The 15,714-nt window shown below is 43.0% G+C and overlaps 2 protein-coding genes across 5 annotated transcripts in view; both read left to right on the top strand.

Moving 5' to 3' along the window:
- The first annotated feature begins 2,065 nt into the window (after window positions 1–2,065).
- Window positions 2,066–12,044, top strand: znf532 (zinc finger protein 532). 4 transcript variants are annotated; one of them, XM_028417900.1, is made up of 10 exons: window positions 2,066–2,121; window positions 3,188–3,248; window positions 4,680–7,008; window positions 7,376–7,557; window positions 8,335–8,511; window positions 9,218–9,380; window positions 9,731–10,036; window positions 10,179–10,291; window positions 10,767–10,902; window positions 10,983–12,044. In XM_028417900.1, exons 3-10 carry the CDS (start codon window positions 4,711–4,713, stop codon window positions 11,487–11,489), a joined length of 3,882 nt encoding a protein of 1,293 aa, XP_028273701.1. In that variant the 5' UTR covers window positions 2,066–2,121; window positions 3,188–3,248; window positions 4,680–4,710; the 3' UTR covers window positions 11,490–12,044. The 4 variants fall into 4 exon arrangements, with proteins under 4 accessions (XP_028273701.1, XP_028273702.1, XP_028273700.1 ...); XM_028417901.1 differs by lacking the exon at window positions 3,188–3,248 and having other exon boundaries at window positions 2,100–2,121; XM_028417899.1 differs by lacking the exon at window positions 2,066–2,121 and having other exon boundaries at window positions 2,806–3,248.
- A 1,132-nt stretch (window positions 12,045–13,176) lies between these two features.
- oacyl (O-acyltransferase like) overlaps window positions 13,177–15,714 on the top strand; it is a 3,355-nt gene continuing 817 nt past the window's right edge. Inside the window, exons 1-12 of the mRNA XM_028418522.1 lie at window positions 13,177–13,252; window positions 13,521–13,654; window positions 13,728–13,806; window positions 13,896–14,031; window positions 14,130–14,320; window positions 14,385–14,594; window positions 14,667–14,769; window positions 14,847–14,948; window positions 15,035–15,200; window positions 15,280–15,359; window positions 15,441–15,551; window position 15,714. The exon at window position 15,714 is cut by the window's right edge and continues 123 nt beyond it. Coding sequence (XP_028274323.1) covers window positions 13,186–13,252; window positions 13,521–13,654; window positions 13,728–13,806; window positions 13,896–14,031; window positions 14,130–14,320; window positions 14,385–14,594; window positions 14,667–14,769; window positions 14,847–14,948; window positions 15,035–15,200; window positions 15,280–15,359; window positions 15,441–15,551; window position 15,714 — 1,380 coding nt within the window. The 5' untranslated portion in view covers window positions 13,177–13,185. The remainder of the gene's footprint in view (window positions 13,253–13,520; window positions 13,655–13,727; window positions 13,807–13,895; window positions 14,032–14,129; window positions 14,321–14,384; window positions 14,595–14,666; window positions 14,770–14,846; window positions 14,949–15,034; window positions 15,201–15,279; window positions 15,360–15,440; window positions 15,552–15,713) is intronic.

Below are 15,714 nucleotides of genomic sequence, written 5' to 3'. Positions count from 1 at the left end.
ATTATTATCATGCTGGAAAAAATGTGAGTATAGTGCCCCTTTGTCACATGACACATTAATTGATCTGACGGTGGTGTAAAGACTGTAATAATACCAGTGGAGACATCTGAGGAAAGCCTTTCAGCAGAGAAAGTGTCAACTGAAATGGACAGCTGTGACATTAGGAGATCTTGGTTCTGCATCACCAGTTTTTGAGTAAATCACCCGGTAGGTTTTGAAACAGATAGCGTAAAATCAGCAGAGCGGTTTACAAAGGAGTTGTTTTGATGTCCTAATATTAATAGAAGTCCTGCATAAGTGTAAAAAAAACAAAAAAAAAAACAACTGCGGTTCCCTCTGCCACCCCCGGGGGCAGGCTCCAGAGCTACATCTTCAAATGTGTGTCTGGATTTCTACATAAAGACTTAATGGAGGTTGCTCACCGTATGATAAACATTCTATGTTATAACATGATAAATAGCTAGTATTGTAATAACATATATGGTTTAATAATGTGAAAATATCTTGTTATAGCAAAAATTACATGGAACTTTTTACAGAATATTGATCCTTTTTTCCTTTCTAGCATTGAAGTACATCATTTGCATAAATGACAATAATACAGAAGTTAATTTATATCACTGATTATATTAAGACTATAAACATCATATTAAGGGTGTAACTTACACACACACAGCTTCCTGTTTGTGTGACTGCCTGCAGCGTATTTGTATTTCTGTATTTCTGTATTTCTGTATTTGTTTACTGATCCACCAGAAAAGCAGTGGAATAGAACAGGTTGTCTTGATTCAAGTCAAATTAAAATAGAACGATGTCCAAAGAAAGGTCTCCGGAGTACCGAGGTGTATTTTAAAATGTCACCTTTGAACAGGCTGTGATAAGATTACATGTGTTTATTTTTAGTCGTCGCAAAATAGTCAACAGTTTAGATCAGGATGAAAAACTGATACCAATGTACAGAATTATAGTCTATAACCCTGTGTTTAAAGGCAGAGAGGAATCTGTGGAGAAAGCAGAGCCTTCTGCAGCTCCTCTTATACCCCACCATGAATGGAGGCATCGTGACATCATGTGACTGTGTGTGTCTGTGTGAGGGGGTGGGGGAGCAGCCTCCTCTCCTCCGCCTCCTCCCCTGCACTGAATCTGTAGACAGGCAGGGTGAGGGCCTTTTATCACATGTGTGTTCTGCTACAAAATGCCCTTGCGGTTTATAAAATGTATTTTTGTTGTCTGATGAATAAACCTGGCATGGTCCTTTACATAATGAGGGCTTACGCTGCAGCATCCGTGGCTGCATTTGGCAGTGATACTAGATGTATCAAGGACTGGTAGCAGGCCAGAGACATTCTGTCTTATTCTGGTGAAAGCCTTCCTCTGCAGTCTCCCAGGTAGGTTGTCTAACATTTTGTATTTTGTCATTTTTGTATTGCACATGCTGTAATGTGACGTATACTTGTTGATTAGCTTGGTTATTTGTCACTCTTTTTTGCATAGTCTGCCATTGTGTTCAGTGACCTTGGTGTACACAGGCCTAAAAGGAGGCCTAAGCTGTCACTGCATTGTGTTATAATATATCATATAATGTGATTGATCACTGAAGATGAGATGCTAACATTATTCACTCTGTGCTAAAGGCCTAAAATATGAACAGATCATGCCGGTTGTGTAAACCTCTTTTCCTTTTCCTCCATTTCCTCTCTGTCTTCCCCACCTCTTTCCGTCTACATCTCCCTCCCTCCCTCCCTCTCTCTCTTCTTTCCCTGCACCAGCTGCTGCTGCTGCTGCTCCAGAGCCAGAGTGGAGAGTCCCCTTACCCCCCTGCATAGACAATAGACAAAAGGCCTGATTCGGCTGCGAAACACTGCCCCCTTTCTCCATCTATCCCTTCATGCACGGCCGTGGTGGTGCTGCTGCTACTGCTGCTGCTGCTGGTAGTGGGGGTGGTGGTGGTGGTGGTGGGGCTCCAGGAGAAAACAAGGCCTGCACTGGAACTGACCCATAGAAGGAGAAGGGGAAGAGGGAGGGGGAGGAGGAGGAGGATGGAGACTGGAATGGTTGGGGGTGAGTAAAGGCAGGTGCTGAGGCCTCTACAAGAAGACCCTCACAGTGGGAAAAATCTGGGTATGCCTTATATATACTTACCTCTATATATGCATGACAGTGCATGTTTGTGTTGCTGTGTGTCTGTGTGTTGGGGTTAGGGGTTCATGGAGGTGTCTGGAGGGAGGTGCATGAATGTCGGATTCTGGAACCTTTTATATCACAGTGTGGAAATAATGCTGCTCACATGAAAGTTTTTGAACTGAGGGATAGGTTTGAAAAAGAGGCCAAAGGAAGCAGATAGAGCCTCCACGTCTGCTCTCATATTCAGCCATCCATCCATCTCACCCCATGTAACACATTCATCTGTTCACACAGCATATTATATGTTTTCATCCTGTTTTTTTCAATCATATATTTGTGCAGCGTTGCTGTAGCTTTGTGGCCTAATTTCTCTACATTCCTCTTTTACAAAAATCTATGTGCATTTAGAGAAAAAAATGCTGCAGTGCTTCATGGGAAGTGGGGACACTGCTTCTGCCTGAGTGTTTCTGAGGCCGTATTGCAGCGCAGGGCTTTATGTTTGGTGACCGGAACCAGCTGAAACCGGTTTGAGGCAGATGGAGGGCTGACAGGAACAATGCCGTCTCTGTTCTCCACGGGGATAGAGGCAGACCAGGCTGCTCCATGGCAGCCATCCGCAGTTCTGACACTGGCTACCATGGCACAGACCCCAGTGCTGCTGCTGCTGCTGCTGCTGCTGCTGCAGCTCACTGCTTGCTGGATGTCGGAAAGCTACGCAGCACGGCTCACTGTGAGGGGAGCTGGGAGATTTGGGAAGGGACGAGGGCAGGGAGACGTGGCTGGCTTAGAGTCTGTGAATCTGCAGCCTGCCTCACACATACACACACACAAACTCTCACACACAGGAGCATGATATATCTGTCTGTTAATATGTCTGTGTGCTGCTAGTGGTGCACAGAATGACCAAGGACGATCCTTACCAGGACCACCACCGCTCACCAGATCCCTGGATGTAACCTGACCCTGTATTCTGGGCCTTTGCCTGGCTGGGAAGACTTTTTTTAGGCAGGGTGGGGAGGATGGCTTTTGTGGGTTAGTAGTGTTGTGATTCTGTTTGTTGCAGGATGGAAGGAAGAAAGGAAAGAAGGTTTGGCTAGTGGCTGGAGGGGGACGGAGGCAAGAGGGTGAGGAGTTGCTGATTAACTTGCATGTTTCCCCCATTATTTTACATACTTTAGATTGTAACAGTCTTTTTGCACAATGTGCCAATTTCAGGTGGTAACAATGCATGTCTATTAAATCTGTTGTTGTCGTTAGGGCTTATGTGTTGTGTATTTTCCTTATTTGGTTGCATTTAACCTTCTTTGTCAGGCTGCTCTGTGTGTCATGGCTGTGACGAGCTGTTCTTTCCACCAGGCCCTTTTCTCTCTGCTGCTGCAGCTTAGCAGCCATTTTTTTTCTCCTCTCTGCATTTGTTGCTCTCCCTCTCTCTCTCTCTCTCTCTCTCTCCATTACATTTCTGCTTTATCCTTTCCATCATTTTACTTTAACCTCATGATTACTTCCATCCCATCATGTGGATTAAATTGAGATTTGGTACCCTTTGAAAGCAAAACTGAGATGATGTGCAGATGTAGTTGTCATGCATGTGGATCAAAGAGCAGCACTGGTTTTAGCTGTATGTACAAGCAAAGCAGCTCCATGGCTGTGGCTTTTGTCCCCAACATCCAGTGCATTCAGAATATGAATTGCTGTCCCATCTTAGCTCATTCGTATCATTCACTGTAACAAAAAAATAAAGATTATAAAACATTTATCTGTTAGAATTCACTAACACGAATGTGGTCTTGATAAATACAAACATTGTTTATTGTTATTTCATATTCACCCCCAGATACAGTCTTATTCTACCGTCTTTGTCCTGAGTACTCATGGTTAACGTCACATCCACTCACTGTGTGGAGCTCCATACGACTCCCTGTTGTTTCTTTCTCAAGTGGGGCAATGAAATCACCCTCATGTATGGAAATCTATAGCAGAAATTAGCAATTATATGTGCGCATAATGTATGTCAGCTGAACTAATGCGTTTCAAGTTTTCAAGAGGGAGAAGTAGAGAGCAGTAAATGCAATATCAAGCACCTGAAAGCAGAGACTTCATCACGAGAGGTTGTGCTCACTTTGGCAGCAAATATACACCATAAATGATTGTGCAAATCCCAAAATGTAGACAAATGAATGCTACAAAATACAATGGCTTCTTCCCAGGTAACAATGTCAGATTACCACACAGAGGTAATACTATATTTTATGATTTGCCACTAGTGCCTGATACTTACAATGTTAAATGAACCCTGTAATGTGCTCCAGTGCACCAGTATACAGCCAAATAGTTTATACTGACTGGCCAGTACAGCCTCACTACCATGTTGATAAATACACATACCTAATTAAGTGTCCCATTCCAAAGGGTATCTAATAAGCATCACAAATAAACACCTTGGGATTATGGCCACACTGTCCTAGTGTCATCGGTGTCAGATACATCAGTGTAGTGCCACTGATATATCTAAAGACATAAGTGGCAAGCTCTTAATTAGTTTTCTGTTTTATCAGGTAATAACCTCATCAGATCTGGATTAGGAACATGGGAGATATGAAGACGCCAGACTTTGATGACCTGCTGGCAGCCTTCGACATCCCCGACATGGTGGATCCTAAAGCCGCTATTGAATCTGGCCACCAAGATGACCATGACAGACAACTCAGGCAACCCGGTGGTGGGGTGACTGCCAGCGAAGATGAAGCCCACAACCACTCAGCAGCCCATGACGTTGGTGTTAGTGTCATAGTTAAGAACACACGGAACATGAACACTACTGAACACATATCAGGGAAGGATTTCCATTCCCATCCTCAACATCATTCTGCTGGCAATGGACTTTGTAATGGTATCTTGCCTACAGCATCAACAGGTACACATTACGCCAAGAATGGATGGAAAGCTCCCAGAGAGGAAGGACAAAAAGTCAACAATCCAATATCTACATTTAATCAGTTCAGCCCGATCTCCAGTGCTGAAGAGTTTGATGATGATGATAAAATAGAGGTAGATGGTCCCATGGAGAAACAGGAAGATCAAACTTTTTTTAAGCCTGTTACTAAGACAGAGGGGCGGAATCCCAAATCTCCAGCTGTGGACAGTGTTTCTAAGGCCAGTACAAATCATAAACCTGATCACAGCAGCCACAACAATAGCAACAATGGTGCTGTCATAGGTTGTAAGCCAAACGATCACCCTCCGTCATTTTCTCCTGAGAAGGAAATCAAGAAAATGGTCCCCAAATCTCAAAGTCAAGACTGCAGGGAAAAGGAGCAATCATCTGGACATGTTAATGTGTCCAGTCCTCCCAAAGCCAAGTCTTGTACAAAACTTTCCTCTTGTATAGCAGCCATAGCAGCTCTCAGTGCCAAAAAGGTTAATCCAGCAGAGCTTGATGCTTTGGATTCACCAACGGCACAGAAACAATCCAGTAAAAACCTGAGAGCACCAGAGAAGCCACGGGACTCATTCCTAGGGTCTGCAAAGAGGCTGCAAACAAGACAACCAGACAGCCCCAACAGCATCACCAGTGTGGGCAGCAGCAGCAAAGGTTCTCCTGCCTCAAATACAGACACCACCCCAGTCATCCCAAAGGTCAGGATTAAAACAATCAAAACCTCTTCTGGCCAGATTAAACGTACTGTCACTCGAGTCCTTCCAGAGTTTGATTCTGAGGGTCTCAGAAAGGATGAGAATAGCTCATCTGTCCTGTCAGCCACCAGTGCAATTTTTGCATCCAAGACAAGGTCCTCTCTACCAACAACAGTAGTAGCCACTACTGGAGGCCCTTCAATTGAAATAACTAAACAAATGACTATTAAGCCTGTGGCAACAGCTTTTCTGCCGGTCTCAGCAGTCAAGACAGCCGGTTCGCAAGTTATCAACCTTAAGCTGGCTAATAACACTACAGTCAAAGCAACAGTCATCCCTGCTGCATCAGTGCAAAGTGCCAGCAGTGCCATCCTGAAAGCTGCTAATGCTATCCAGCAGCAGACTGTCGTGGTTCCTGCCTCCAGTTTGGCTAATGCCAAACTTGTGCCAAAGACAGTACATCTTAGTAACCTCAATCTTCTGCCTCAGACAGTGTCCTCAGCTGCCTGTGATCTTCAGCAAGCCCTGTCCTCCTCCAAACGCCAACAGACTCAAGTCAAACAGCAAACAGGTCTTGCTGGACAAGGTTCAAAGAAAGTCTCTAGGGTTCAGGTGTTCACTAGCTCTCAAAGCTCTGTGGTGGATGCCTTTAATAAAGTCCTGAGCAGCATGAACCCTGTCCCTGTGTACGTCCCAAACCTTTCCCCACCAACTTCAGCCTGCATTACTCTACCCTCACGTGGCTACAAGTGCCTGGAGTGTGGAGATTCATTTGCTCTTGAGAAGAGCCTGGCGCAGCACTATGAACGTCGCAGTGTGCGGATTGAGGTCACCTGCAACCACTGTGCCAAAAGCCTGGTGTTCTACAACAAATGTAGCCTTTTGTCTCATGCTAGGGGCCACAAGGACAAAGGGGTGGTCATGCAGTGCTCACACCTCATCCTAAAACCCATCCCTGCAGATCAGATGATTAGTACATCAACTACATCAGGATCGCAAAACGTCACTACCTCACAGGCGCAGGCACCCACAGGTCCGACCCAAGGGAAAGCTGCAGCTGCTGCTGGTGGGACCCAGACTACAGTGATATCAGCTCCACACAGTAATCTACTTGTGGCAGCCATGCCACTGGAGGATGATGCGTCAAAGCTCTGCAGGCACAGCCTCAAATGCTTGGAGTGTAATGAAATGTTCCAAGACGACAGCTCGCTAGCCATGCACTATCAGCAGGCACTGGAGTCCAGTGGTCAGGTGGGTGTAATACTCTTTGTGGTGCTGAAAAGGGCAGTGGTCTTCACCCTCAAAACAGTCCTGCATTGGTGCTTCAGTACAAGGTGCCGGTGTAAAATCCAGTCAAATCACAAGATGAAGTTAAAAAACATCAATAAATCAATACCTCTTGACTGGATCAAAGGTTTAATAGTCTAGAAACCTCTGCACTGATCTCCTTTCCTTCTATTCAGCTGCTCCTCACTTGATGTTTTGCTGCTTTTATGTTTTTAATGCAGCCAGATTGTTATGTTTAAATGGACAGATCAGCATCAAGCCCTGCCATCAGTGGAGGGCTGAGGTCACACAGATTTTATGATTTTATTTGATCTGTTTCTTTGTCTTATAGAAAACATGCACCATTTGCCAAATGCTTCTACCAAATCAGTGCAGCTTTCTGTCACACCAGCGAATTCACCAGCACAAGTCTCCTTACATCTGCCCTGAGTGTGGTGCCAGTTGCCGTTCTGTCCACTTCCAGTCGCACGTCACCAAGAACTGCCTGCACTACACGCGCAGAGTCGGCTACCGGTCAGTGAACCGAACCCTGAACTTTACAATACACTTGCAATTTAGTCCTCTGATGTGCAAAGACACAGGTTTTCAAAGCTTGTTTCATTCATATCTATCAGATATCACAATATTGAGCCATGTTGTTCTCCAAGTGGCTATACTCTGACTAAAATGTCTTCTGAAGTGCCACTTATAATGTCTGTTTTAATTATAGTCATTACTACATTATCTTTTCTTCAGCTTGACAATCTTATATCCCCATTACTCATAACCTATTGACACTCTTCTATTTCTATTCTAATGTGGAGACCAGATACCAGCCATTAGAGATGAACAATTAGTCCAATTATGACCCTGGTATATCAAATAACAGCTTGTCTTAATGTTAAAATCTGCAGTGTTATTACATTTTGATATTTTCACAGCATATCAACAAATAATTTATGCATATGCAGTTTTAAATCTGCACACAAGAGACAACATTTAACATAATCTGCAGTCTACAGAACTAAAAGAAAATTCAGTTAGATTCTGTGTTATGTCTGATAATCTGTGTGTTTTTACAGTTTAGGATTATTTATGGCTTTACAGGGGGGTCAGATAAGAAGACTGGCACCACCCTCTTAGGTGTGCACAAATGGAACATGCTTTTATTATGATTTCATTATGCTATTTTCCCTTACTTCTAATCCTTGAGTTTAGCTATAAACATTTTCTGTTTGTAGATTGATATACTATCATCTATGAAGGAAAAATCTCTATTATCTAAAAACAAGTCTCTCTTTCCTCCCCCAGGTGTGTCCACTGTAGCGTGATCTTTGCTGACGTTGCTACCCTAAAGTCCCACATTCAGAGTTCCCATTGTGAGATCTTCTATAAATGTCCTCTTTGCCCCATGGCCTTCAAGTCTGCGCCCGGAACACACTCGCATGCGTACACCCAGCATCCAGGAGTGAAGGCAGGAGAGCCCAAGTAAGTACGCCTCATCAGGGAAACCTAACACTTGGCTGTTATTTCAGTCCTTGAAAACAGAACTTGTCCAAACGGCATACAAATTGGCAACAAATATGGTTAACAGCGGATGTAAACAAAACAGCTCATGGTGTCAGGGAGACTCAAACCTTGGACTCGTAGGTGAGCTTTTCAATGTTTGGAAGACATCCTGGTAATACGATAATATGTTCTGTTAGCATAAACATAGCCATGTCTGGTTATGGGAAAAACGTCTTTTTTGTGAGGTGTCGTCTTTATGATACATCCACAATTCTTATTTGCTTTTATAACCCACTAAAGGCAAAAATATTGCTTTTTACTTTTTTTGTTTTCCACCTGTGTAACCAATATCCATGCCCAATTTATTTTTGTGTGGAAAATCACCTGTTCTGTTTCATCAGTCTCAGGATTTGTGGGTTTAAATGTGGTGGCTTAACTTGGATTTGTGTTTTCCATTTGGCAACCTTTCACTGACACACACACAATACTCAATTTCACCAGTAGTTATAATACAGGTGTCCAGGAGCAGCTGGTCTTGCACCAAGGTGTGGACTCTGTGTCCGATTGTGCCTCAAGATTTAAGATAAATATGTGAAACAGTTTGTAATGTCTATGTTTATATTTTGAGCAGCTGCACCTAAAATACATGAGTTTCCAATAGGACCCTCTTTTTTCTGTCTTTCAGGGTGATCTATAAATGTTCCATGTGTGACACCGTGTTCACTTTGCAATCCCTGCTCTACACTCACTTTGATCAGCACGTCGTCAATCATAAAGTTTCCGTGTTTAAATGCCCTGACTGCTCCATGCACTATGCACAGAAACAGCTCATGTTGGACCACATCAAGGTAGGTGTAAATTTGTTCATCCATTCTTGATATGATGGAAAAAAATGTCTAAAATTTTTATAGTGAATGGGACGCCTACTGGTTACAAATCTATGTGCCTTCCTGTAGTCAGACAAATAAGTGCATGTCAAATCTCACGTAAGGATCAAGATGCCTGACCAGTCATACCAATTTGCACCACAAAAATGAGTCAGTAATCCCCTTCCTTTACAGCTATTGTAACCCTTTATCTAAAATTGGAGGCTTTTTGTGATGAATAACACGTTGGAAGTTTTTATAGCAACACCAACAAGTCACTAAGTAATTTTTCTGCCTAAATCTAACCAAGTGTCAATGGCTGTTTTCTCTAGACCATCCATGGAACCCTGAAAACCATAGAGGGTCCACCAAATTTGGGTAGCAACCTTCCTCTCAGCACAAAGCCCACTAATTCCAATAGCACCAACAGTGGTAATAACAAAGATGGAGGAAATGTTGTCAATGGTCAAGACAAGGCAGAAAAGAAGCCTTCACCTTCACTACTTAGAAAAACCAACAGTAAATGTACAGCAGACTTTAAGAGCCCTGCCAGCTCAGGATACACATGTGGAGACTGCGGTGGCATCATTACTTCCAGGGAGCTCTATGTGGCGCACATGAGGCGAGAACATGGAAAGGTAAATGCATTTGGAACTATGTTGCCTCATAAAAGTCTGTATGAAACTGTACTGGTGCAGCAGGAAATGCTTAGCTGTACTCAAGCAAGCTCAGTGTTATTTAAGCATATTTTTCAGACTCTTCCTTCCCATCCTACTGCAGATACTGAAAAAGCACCCATGTCGACAGTGTGACAAGTCTTTCAGCTCCTCTCACAGTCTTTGCAGACACAACCGCCTCAAACACAAGGGACTGCGGAAAGTCTACACCTGCCCGTGAGTAAACACATGAGCTGTGTCCCAAACTGAGTGGCTGCATCAGCTGAAGAATGCATTTTGAAGAGGTCTGTGTGTCATAGATTGCAGGCGTTAACCCCTGATGGTTCAGTGTGGTAAAGATGTATATGGTGATAAACATACAATGCTGGTTGCCAAGCAACCAAAAGTTTACTCCTTGTTTGTTAAGAGTTCAGTTTGTGGAGTCTGCAATGTAGTTGTTGCAAAGGTGCAATGAATCCTGGGATATGTTGGCCAGAATACAGCCTAGGGACAAAAGATGCATGTGTTGACCACAGTTGAAGTGGGACGATGTTGTCTCTATAAAGGACACAATCGGTCAACAAATGCATTCTTCAAAGGACGCAGCCCTGCAGAGGTCATGATTTATGAGCAACTCTATCAAGTGAAGAAGGAATATCTCTTGATAAAACTTTTTTATGGTGATCTTTTCTTTCTCACTGTCCTCTAACAGGCACTGTCCAACCATCAGTCAGCCCTTCACTAAAAAAGTGCTGCTGGACCAGCACATTAAGCTGATGCATGGAGTTACAGACGCAGGAGGAAAAAGCATTACCCTTAATAATGTGGAGGATGTACCTGACAAAACGGTACTGGCACAAAGCAGAAAGCATTCCTTTTAAATCCCACACTCTTCTCTCATGTAATTGTAATTATATGTTCTCTGCAGACCGTCAGCCCTAAAAGGAAGCCAGAGGAAGATGAGGGTTCTCCGGGCTTGACCTGCAGGATCTCCAACCCACAGCCATTAAAGAGGCTCAAGGTGAACATCCTCAAAGTTCACAAGTGTGCTGTATGCTGCTTCACCACTGAGAACATCGCTGCTTTTCACGAGCACATTCCCCAGCACAAGTCTGACGGCTCATCCTACCAGTGTCAGGAGTGCGGTCTATGCTACACCTCCCCCCGCTCACTGGCCAGACACCTCTTCATCGTCCATCGGCTAAAGGAGCCTCAAGGTCTCGGGCGATACAACAGACAGGGAAAGGAGGAGGATGAGGAGAGTCAAAGGGAGAACCAGCTGGACGTTACAGACGAGAACAGTGACGGGATGCCGAATACCAAATGCAAAGTGTGTGGGAAGATATTTGAAACAGAAGGGAACCTGAACACTCACATGAGGACACATGGCATGGCATTCATAAAGTCAAAGAGGCTGAACAAGACAGAGAAATAACATCAAAACCAACGCTGTAGTTCTTTGTTGACCCTAAACTACCTTCACCGGCTGTAGATATGTGTTGTACTACAATATTCAGTATACATACAAAAATATGTAATATAAGTCACTCTATGTATCACTCAGTAAAATGATGTTTTTAGATGTTTCTATAGGCCATAGATCTTTTTATAGAGCCTTCAATTAGATAATGTATGAGTACAGTATTGTTGTAATGGGATTAATCCTCATACAGTCCGCAGTGTTTTAAGTGTTTAATGCTGCTAATGTCCAGCGAATGTCTGTTACAAAAAAAAAAATACAGCTTTTAGATTTCACCCAGCAGAGGTTGTCAATTTCAGCCTCAATTTCCATGAAAGAGTCTGCATCTAGGAACAATTAATCCTGGAAACAAAACTCACTCTCTGTTGAATGAATGAATTCAGGACAATCATTCATGGAAAATAGCTGCATTTTCATATCACGTTACAGGTTTTTATCATTTCCAAACACAAAACTGGACGTTCTGAAAAGAGATTTTATGTCAAATTTATGTTAAATAGAAACAAACCTTATGGGCCAAATTTAAATTTTGAAAAGATTGTGAAACTTTTTTCATTCTTGTCTTAATATCCAACAAATGGCAGCTTTTTGAGAGCACTTAAAATGCTTTATCTAAATATCTAATTCAGTCTTATTTACAGTACATCAGTGCAAATCTTTCATACAGCACAACAAAAATAATACTGCAATAAGCCTGAATAACATATATCAACAATATAATTTCATTTTACTTTAATTTCTTCTTCTTAATAATAATAATAATAATAACAGTACAGAATGTAAACCCGGCTGTGAACAAATCAGCCGGTCCACTCGACACTCCACAAAGACAATAACACTTTGAATATAACTGCATGTAAAAGCAGTCTGTGAATTGTTTGTGGATTAGAATGTGTCTTGCTGCTGCTGCTGCTGCTGCCATTTTTCGACATTTCCGATGCTCGTGTACAGTTGTTCTTGATGTCAATAAACCTGCCTGGAGTGAGATCTGATGTCGACTGCACACGAGACATCAGATCTTCTCTGTGGAAGTATATCGGAACTCTTTTTTTCCTACTTCCTATGGATCATTACCCTATTAAGAATCAGGTGTTAATGATTATTTGAACCATCAACATCAGATTTTCCCTTTTTCGTGTATTCTTGTAATGAATGTTGTCATGTTTATGTGTTAAGGACAAAATGCTGTCAATTTCAACACTGTGATAACTTTATCAACAAATCTGAACTCTATAAATACAAAAGAAGAATCTTGATCATGTCACATGCAGCCGGCAGCCTTTATAGCTATTTGAACTCAGACAACATACAATAGGCCTCATTTAATTGTAAATGTGTTGTTCATATCATGCATACAACTGGGTTCAGGTGAGGCATCATGTTATTAAGGTGTCCTTGTTAGTCTGTCATCTTCCTTTATGTAACCAAACCCTGCCACACGTGGAAAGAAGTAATTTACACCTACCATGGAAGATGAATTTTTTCTGCTCTTCTCTGGACGACGGCCCCTCTACATTATTTAAACACCTCCTTCACCTGAAAAAAAGAAGCTGCAGTCAGTCCTGAAATGGCCCTAAACTGGGTGGTGTTCCTTCTGCTGGTGTCGGGTGGTGTGGTGCTGGAAATCACACAGGCCTTGTCACAAAAATGTATGAATGACACCAACACTTTCCTTTGGGAAATTAACCAGGACAAGCCAAAGGAATACGCTGTTCACAGTGAGTGTGTTTTTTGTTTTTTACTGTTGTCGTTGTTGTCGTCTGTGCACTGGCTAGACTGGTGCAAAACTGTGGGGTATAAACTTCCACTTATCAACATTAGACACTATTGACATGATAAATAATGACAATAATCAGGATACAGATGCTTATAATAGTTGATATTGTGGCTGCAGCTGCTTTCATTTTCAGTGGGGCAGTGGAGTGTGTTAATGTGTTTAATGGCTTTGTGCTGTTGTGTGTGTGTGTGTGTACGTTTGTTTGTCAGTGTATGATGCATTTGGAAAGATGGGCAGCAATGTTGAAGGAGGTAACACTAATGAGCCCGGCCTGCTGCAGCAGTGCCGCTCCACCCGCGGCCCAGGCTTTACCGGACAGTACTGCCAGGTGTTCCTCAGGCAGGTAACAACAAAAACCATAAAGTGTCATGATGGCAGTGAGAATATAAGTGAATGTTAAGAATTTTCCTCTGTAGGGAACAGTCCAGTACTTTGTTGGTGTTTGTGTTCCTGATTCCTGCAGGGAGGAGGAGGTGCAAATTTTGGTGCTGTCTGGTTAGTGCTTTTAAAAATCTATTCTTTTTAAGATTTATTGAAATTTTTGTGTGTGAATGTGTTAAAACTCTTTTTGACGTTTTTAACAGGCAGACTTCAGTTTCACCAGTTGTCCCTTATTCCTCCTTTACCTCCCATCCTGGTCAACCAGTCCACTCAGGAGATGATCATGACTTACTGTTTGCCCACCTCAGTCTCTCCTGATGCCGCTGATGTCACCTGCCTGTATATGATTTAACTCTTATCTGCATGTATCACCCACAAGTATTATCCCATTGAATGACCAGGACTCACTAACCTGAGATGCTTCTGTCCTCCTGCAGGGTTGTGTGTTGTGCTATGATAGCACTTCCTCTTGCAGCCACCTTGATTACAGCTATAATGAGGTGGCAAAGAAACAGAGAGGTCAGCCCTACATTGGAGTTGTGCCATATAAACACAGACCAGGACCTGTATGGGACCCTGAAGAGCAACGGCTCATCTAACAGTGAAGTTAGCGCCTCAGAAGGTGAATGTGCATTTTTCTGTTCACAAAGAGCTGCGTTTATATTTTCTCATGCTTCGATTATCTGTTATAGACAGCAGCAGACCCACACAACTGTGTGTTCCTCGAAGTTGCCTGTATGGGTGCCTCCAGGCGTTCTCTCTACAGACGACCAGCAAGGGTGTCTTCAGCACCTCTTCAACTATTCCAGGAGGCCACTCCTCTCTGCATGGCATCCGTGTCCTCAGCCTCTTATGGATCATATGTGGCCACTCTGCACAGTTTCCTGTCATTAATAACCTCGGTATGAGAGAGGGGCGACAGGCAGTATGCACACACGATATCACTCATTGACTCACATCGGTGTCTGTTGCAGATAACTACAAAAACTGGAAAAAAACAGTGGAGAGCAGCCCTCTATATGTGCTTACCATCAGCGGACCTGTTTTTCTGGCTGTAGACACCTTCTTACTACTGGGGTGAGCTTGGAACAGGTGGATTTACTTCAGTCAAAAAAGGGCCGTAGTGGTTTAAAGTGCTAAATTGTGCGTTTCAGGGGTCTACTTAGTGCCAGGTCCCTGCTAGGCATCATCGACAAGGCTGAAGGCAAACTGAGCCCAAGTTTGGTGGCAAACTATCTCTTTAAGAGGATCAAAAGGTGCTCTAGTTGAATCAATTTACCAAGTGTGTAATCTTGGATTTGTGTTAATATAAATTTTTCTTTCTCTTCTTTCTTCTCTGCAGGATTCAACCACTACATCTGTTTGTTATGTGTCTTACCATCGGCCTCATGTCTGTGGTCCAGTGGGGACCCTATTGGTTCCCCTTTGTAGACACAATGATGGACTGCAAGACATACTGGTGGGCAAATTTACTGTTAATTAGTAATCTGCTCCCCATCCATGAGATTGTAAGTGCAGCCTGTAATTCAGACCTTTGTGTTGTAGCTCACATCACTCATCAGTTTATTTCCTTGCCACCTTTTTCAGTGTATTCCATGGACGTGGTACCTGTCTCTAGACTTCCAGTGTTACGCCACCACTCCTTTGTTGGTCTATTTGTACAAACTGTATGTCCACATCCTTTTTTTGTGATTCTAGAGTGTTGGTCAAATCCAGAAATGCACATCACCTCTTGTGTCTGTTCTCAGAAAACAGGGTGTGTTTGTGGTTGTGTCAGGAGGCCTCCTGCTGGTAACATCTGTGGCCAGCGCTGTTATAACTGCACTCATGAAGCTCCCAGTCTTTCAGCCTTCTACAATGTAAGGAGGCCCAATGATGCTGAGCTATTTTTTAAACATACAAATTAAGTAGGTCCCTCTGTTGTCTTAATTCTGCAAGCCAGCTACACAGTACAGGAAGCAGTATAGCTTGGGCTACGTATGTGTCTTCTTCTGATGTCCAAATGATTCTTATTTTTGCAGG

Source organism: Parambassis ranga, chromosome 12, assembly GCF_900634625.1.
Source record: "Parambassis ranga chromosome 12, fParRan2.1, whole genome shotgun sequence".
Classification (NCBI taxonomy): domain Eukaryota; kingdom Metazoa; phylum Chordata; class Actinopteri; family Ambassidae; genus Parambassis; species Parambassis ranga.
The sequence above is the reverse complement of the archived record's forward strand: the minus strand, read 5'-3'. Positions and strand labels throughout refer to the sequence as shown.

Excerpts from the sequence above, each read along its gene's own strand:
- znf532 (XM_028417900.1), top strand. The coding sequence starts at position 4,711 with ATGGGAGATATGAAGACGCCAGACTTTGATGACCTGCTGGCAGCCTTC. Across the intron at positions 7,009-7,375 it reads CACTGGAGTCCAGTGGTCAG|AAAACATGCACCATTTGCCA; the intron begins GTGGGTGTAATA and ends TTTGTCTTATAG. Across the intron at positions 7,558-8,334 it reads ACGCGCAGAGTCGGCTACCG|GTGTGTCCACTGTAGCGTGA; the intron begins GTCAGTGAACCG and ends TTCCTCCCCCAG.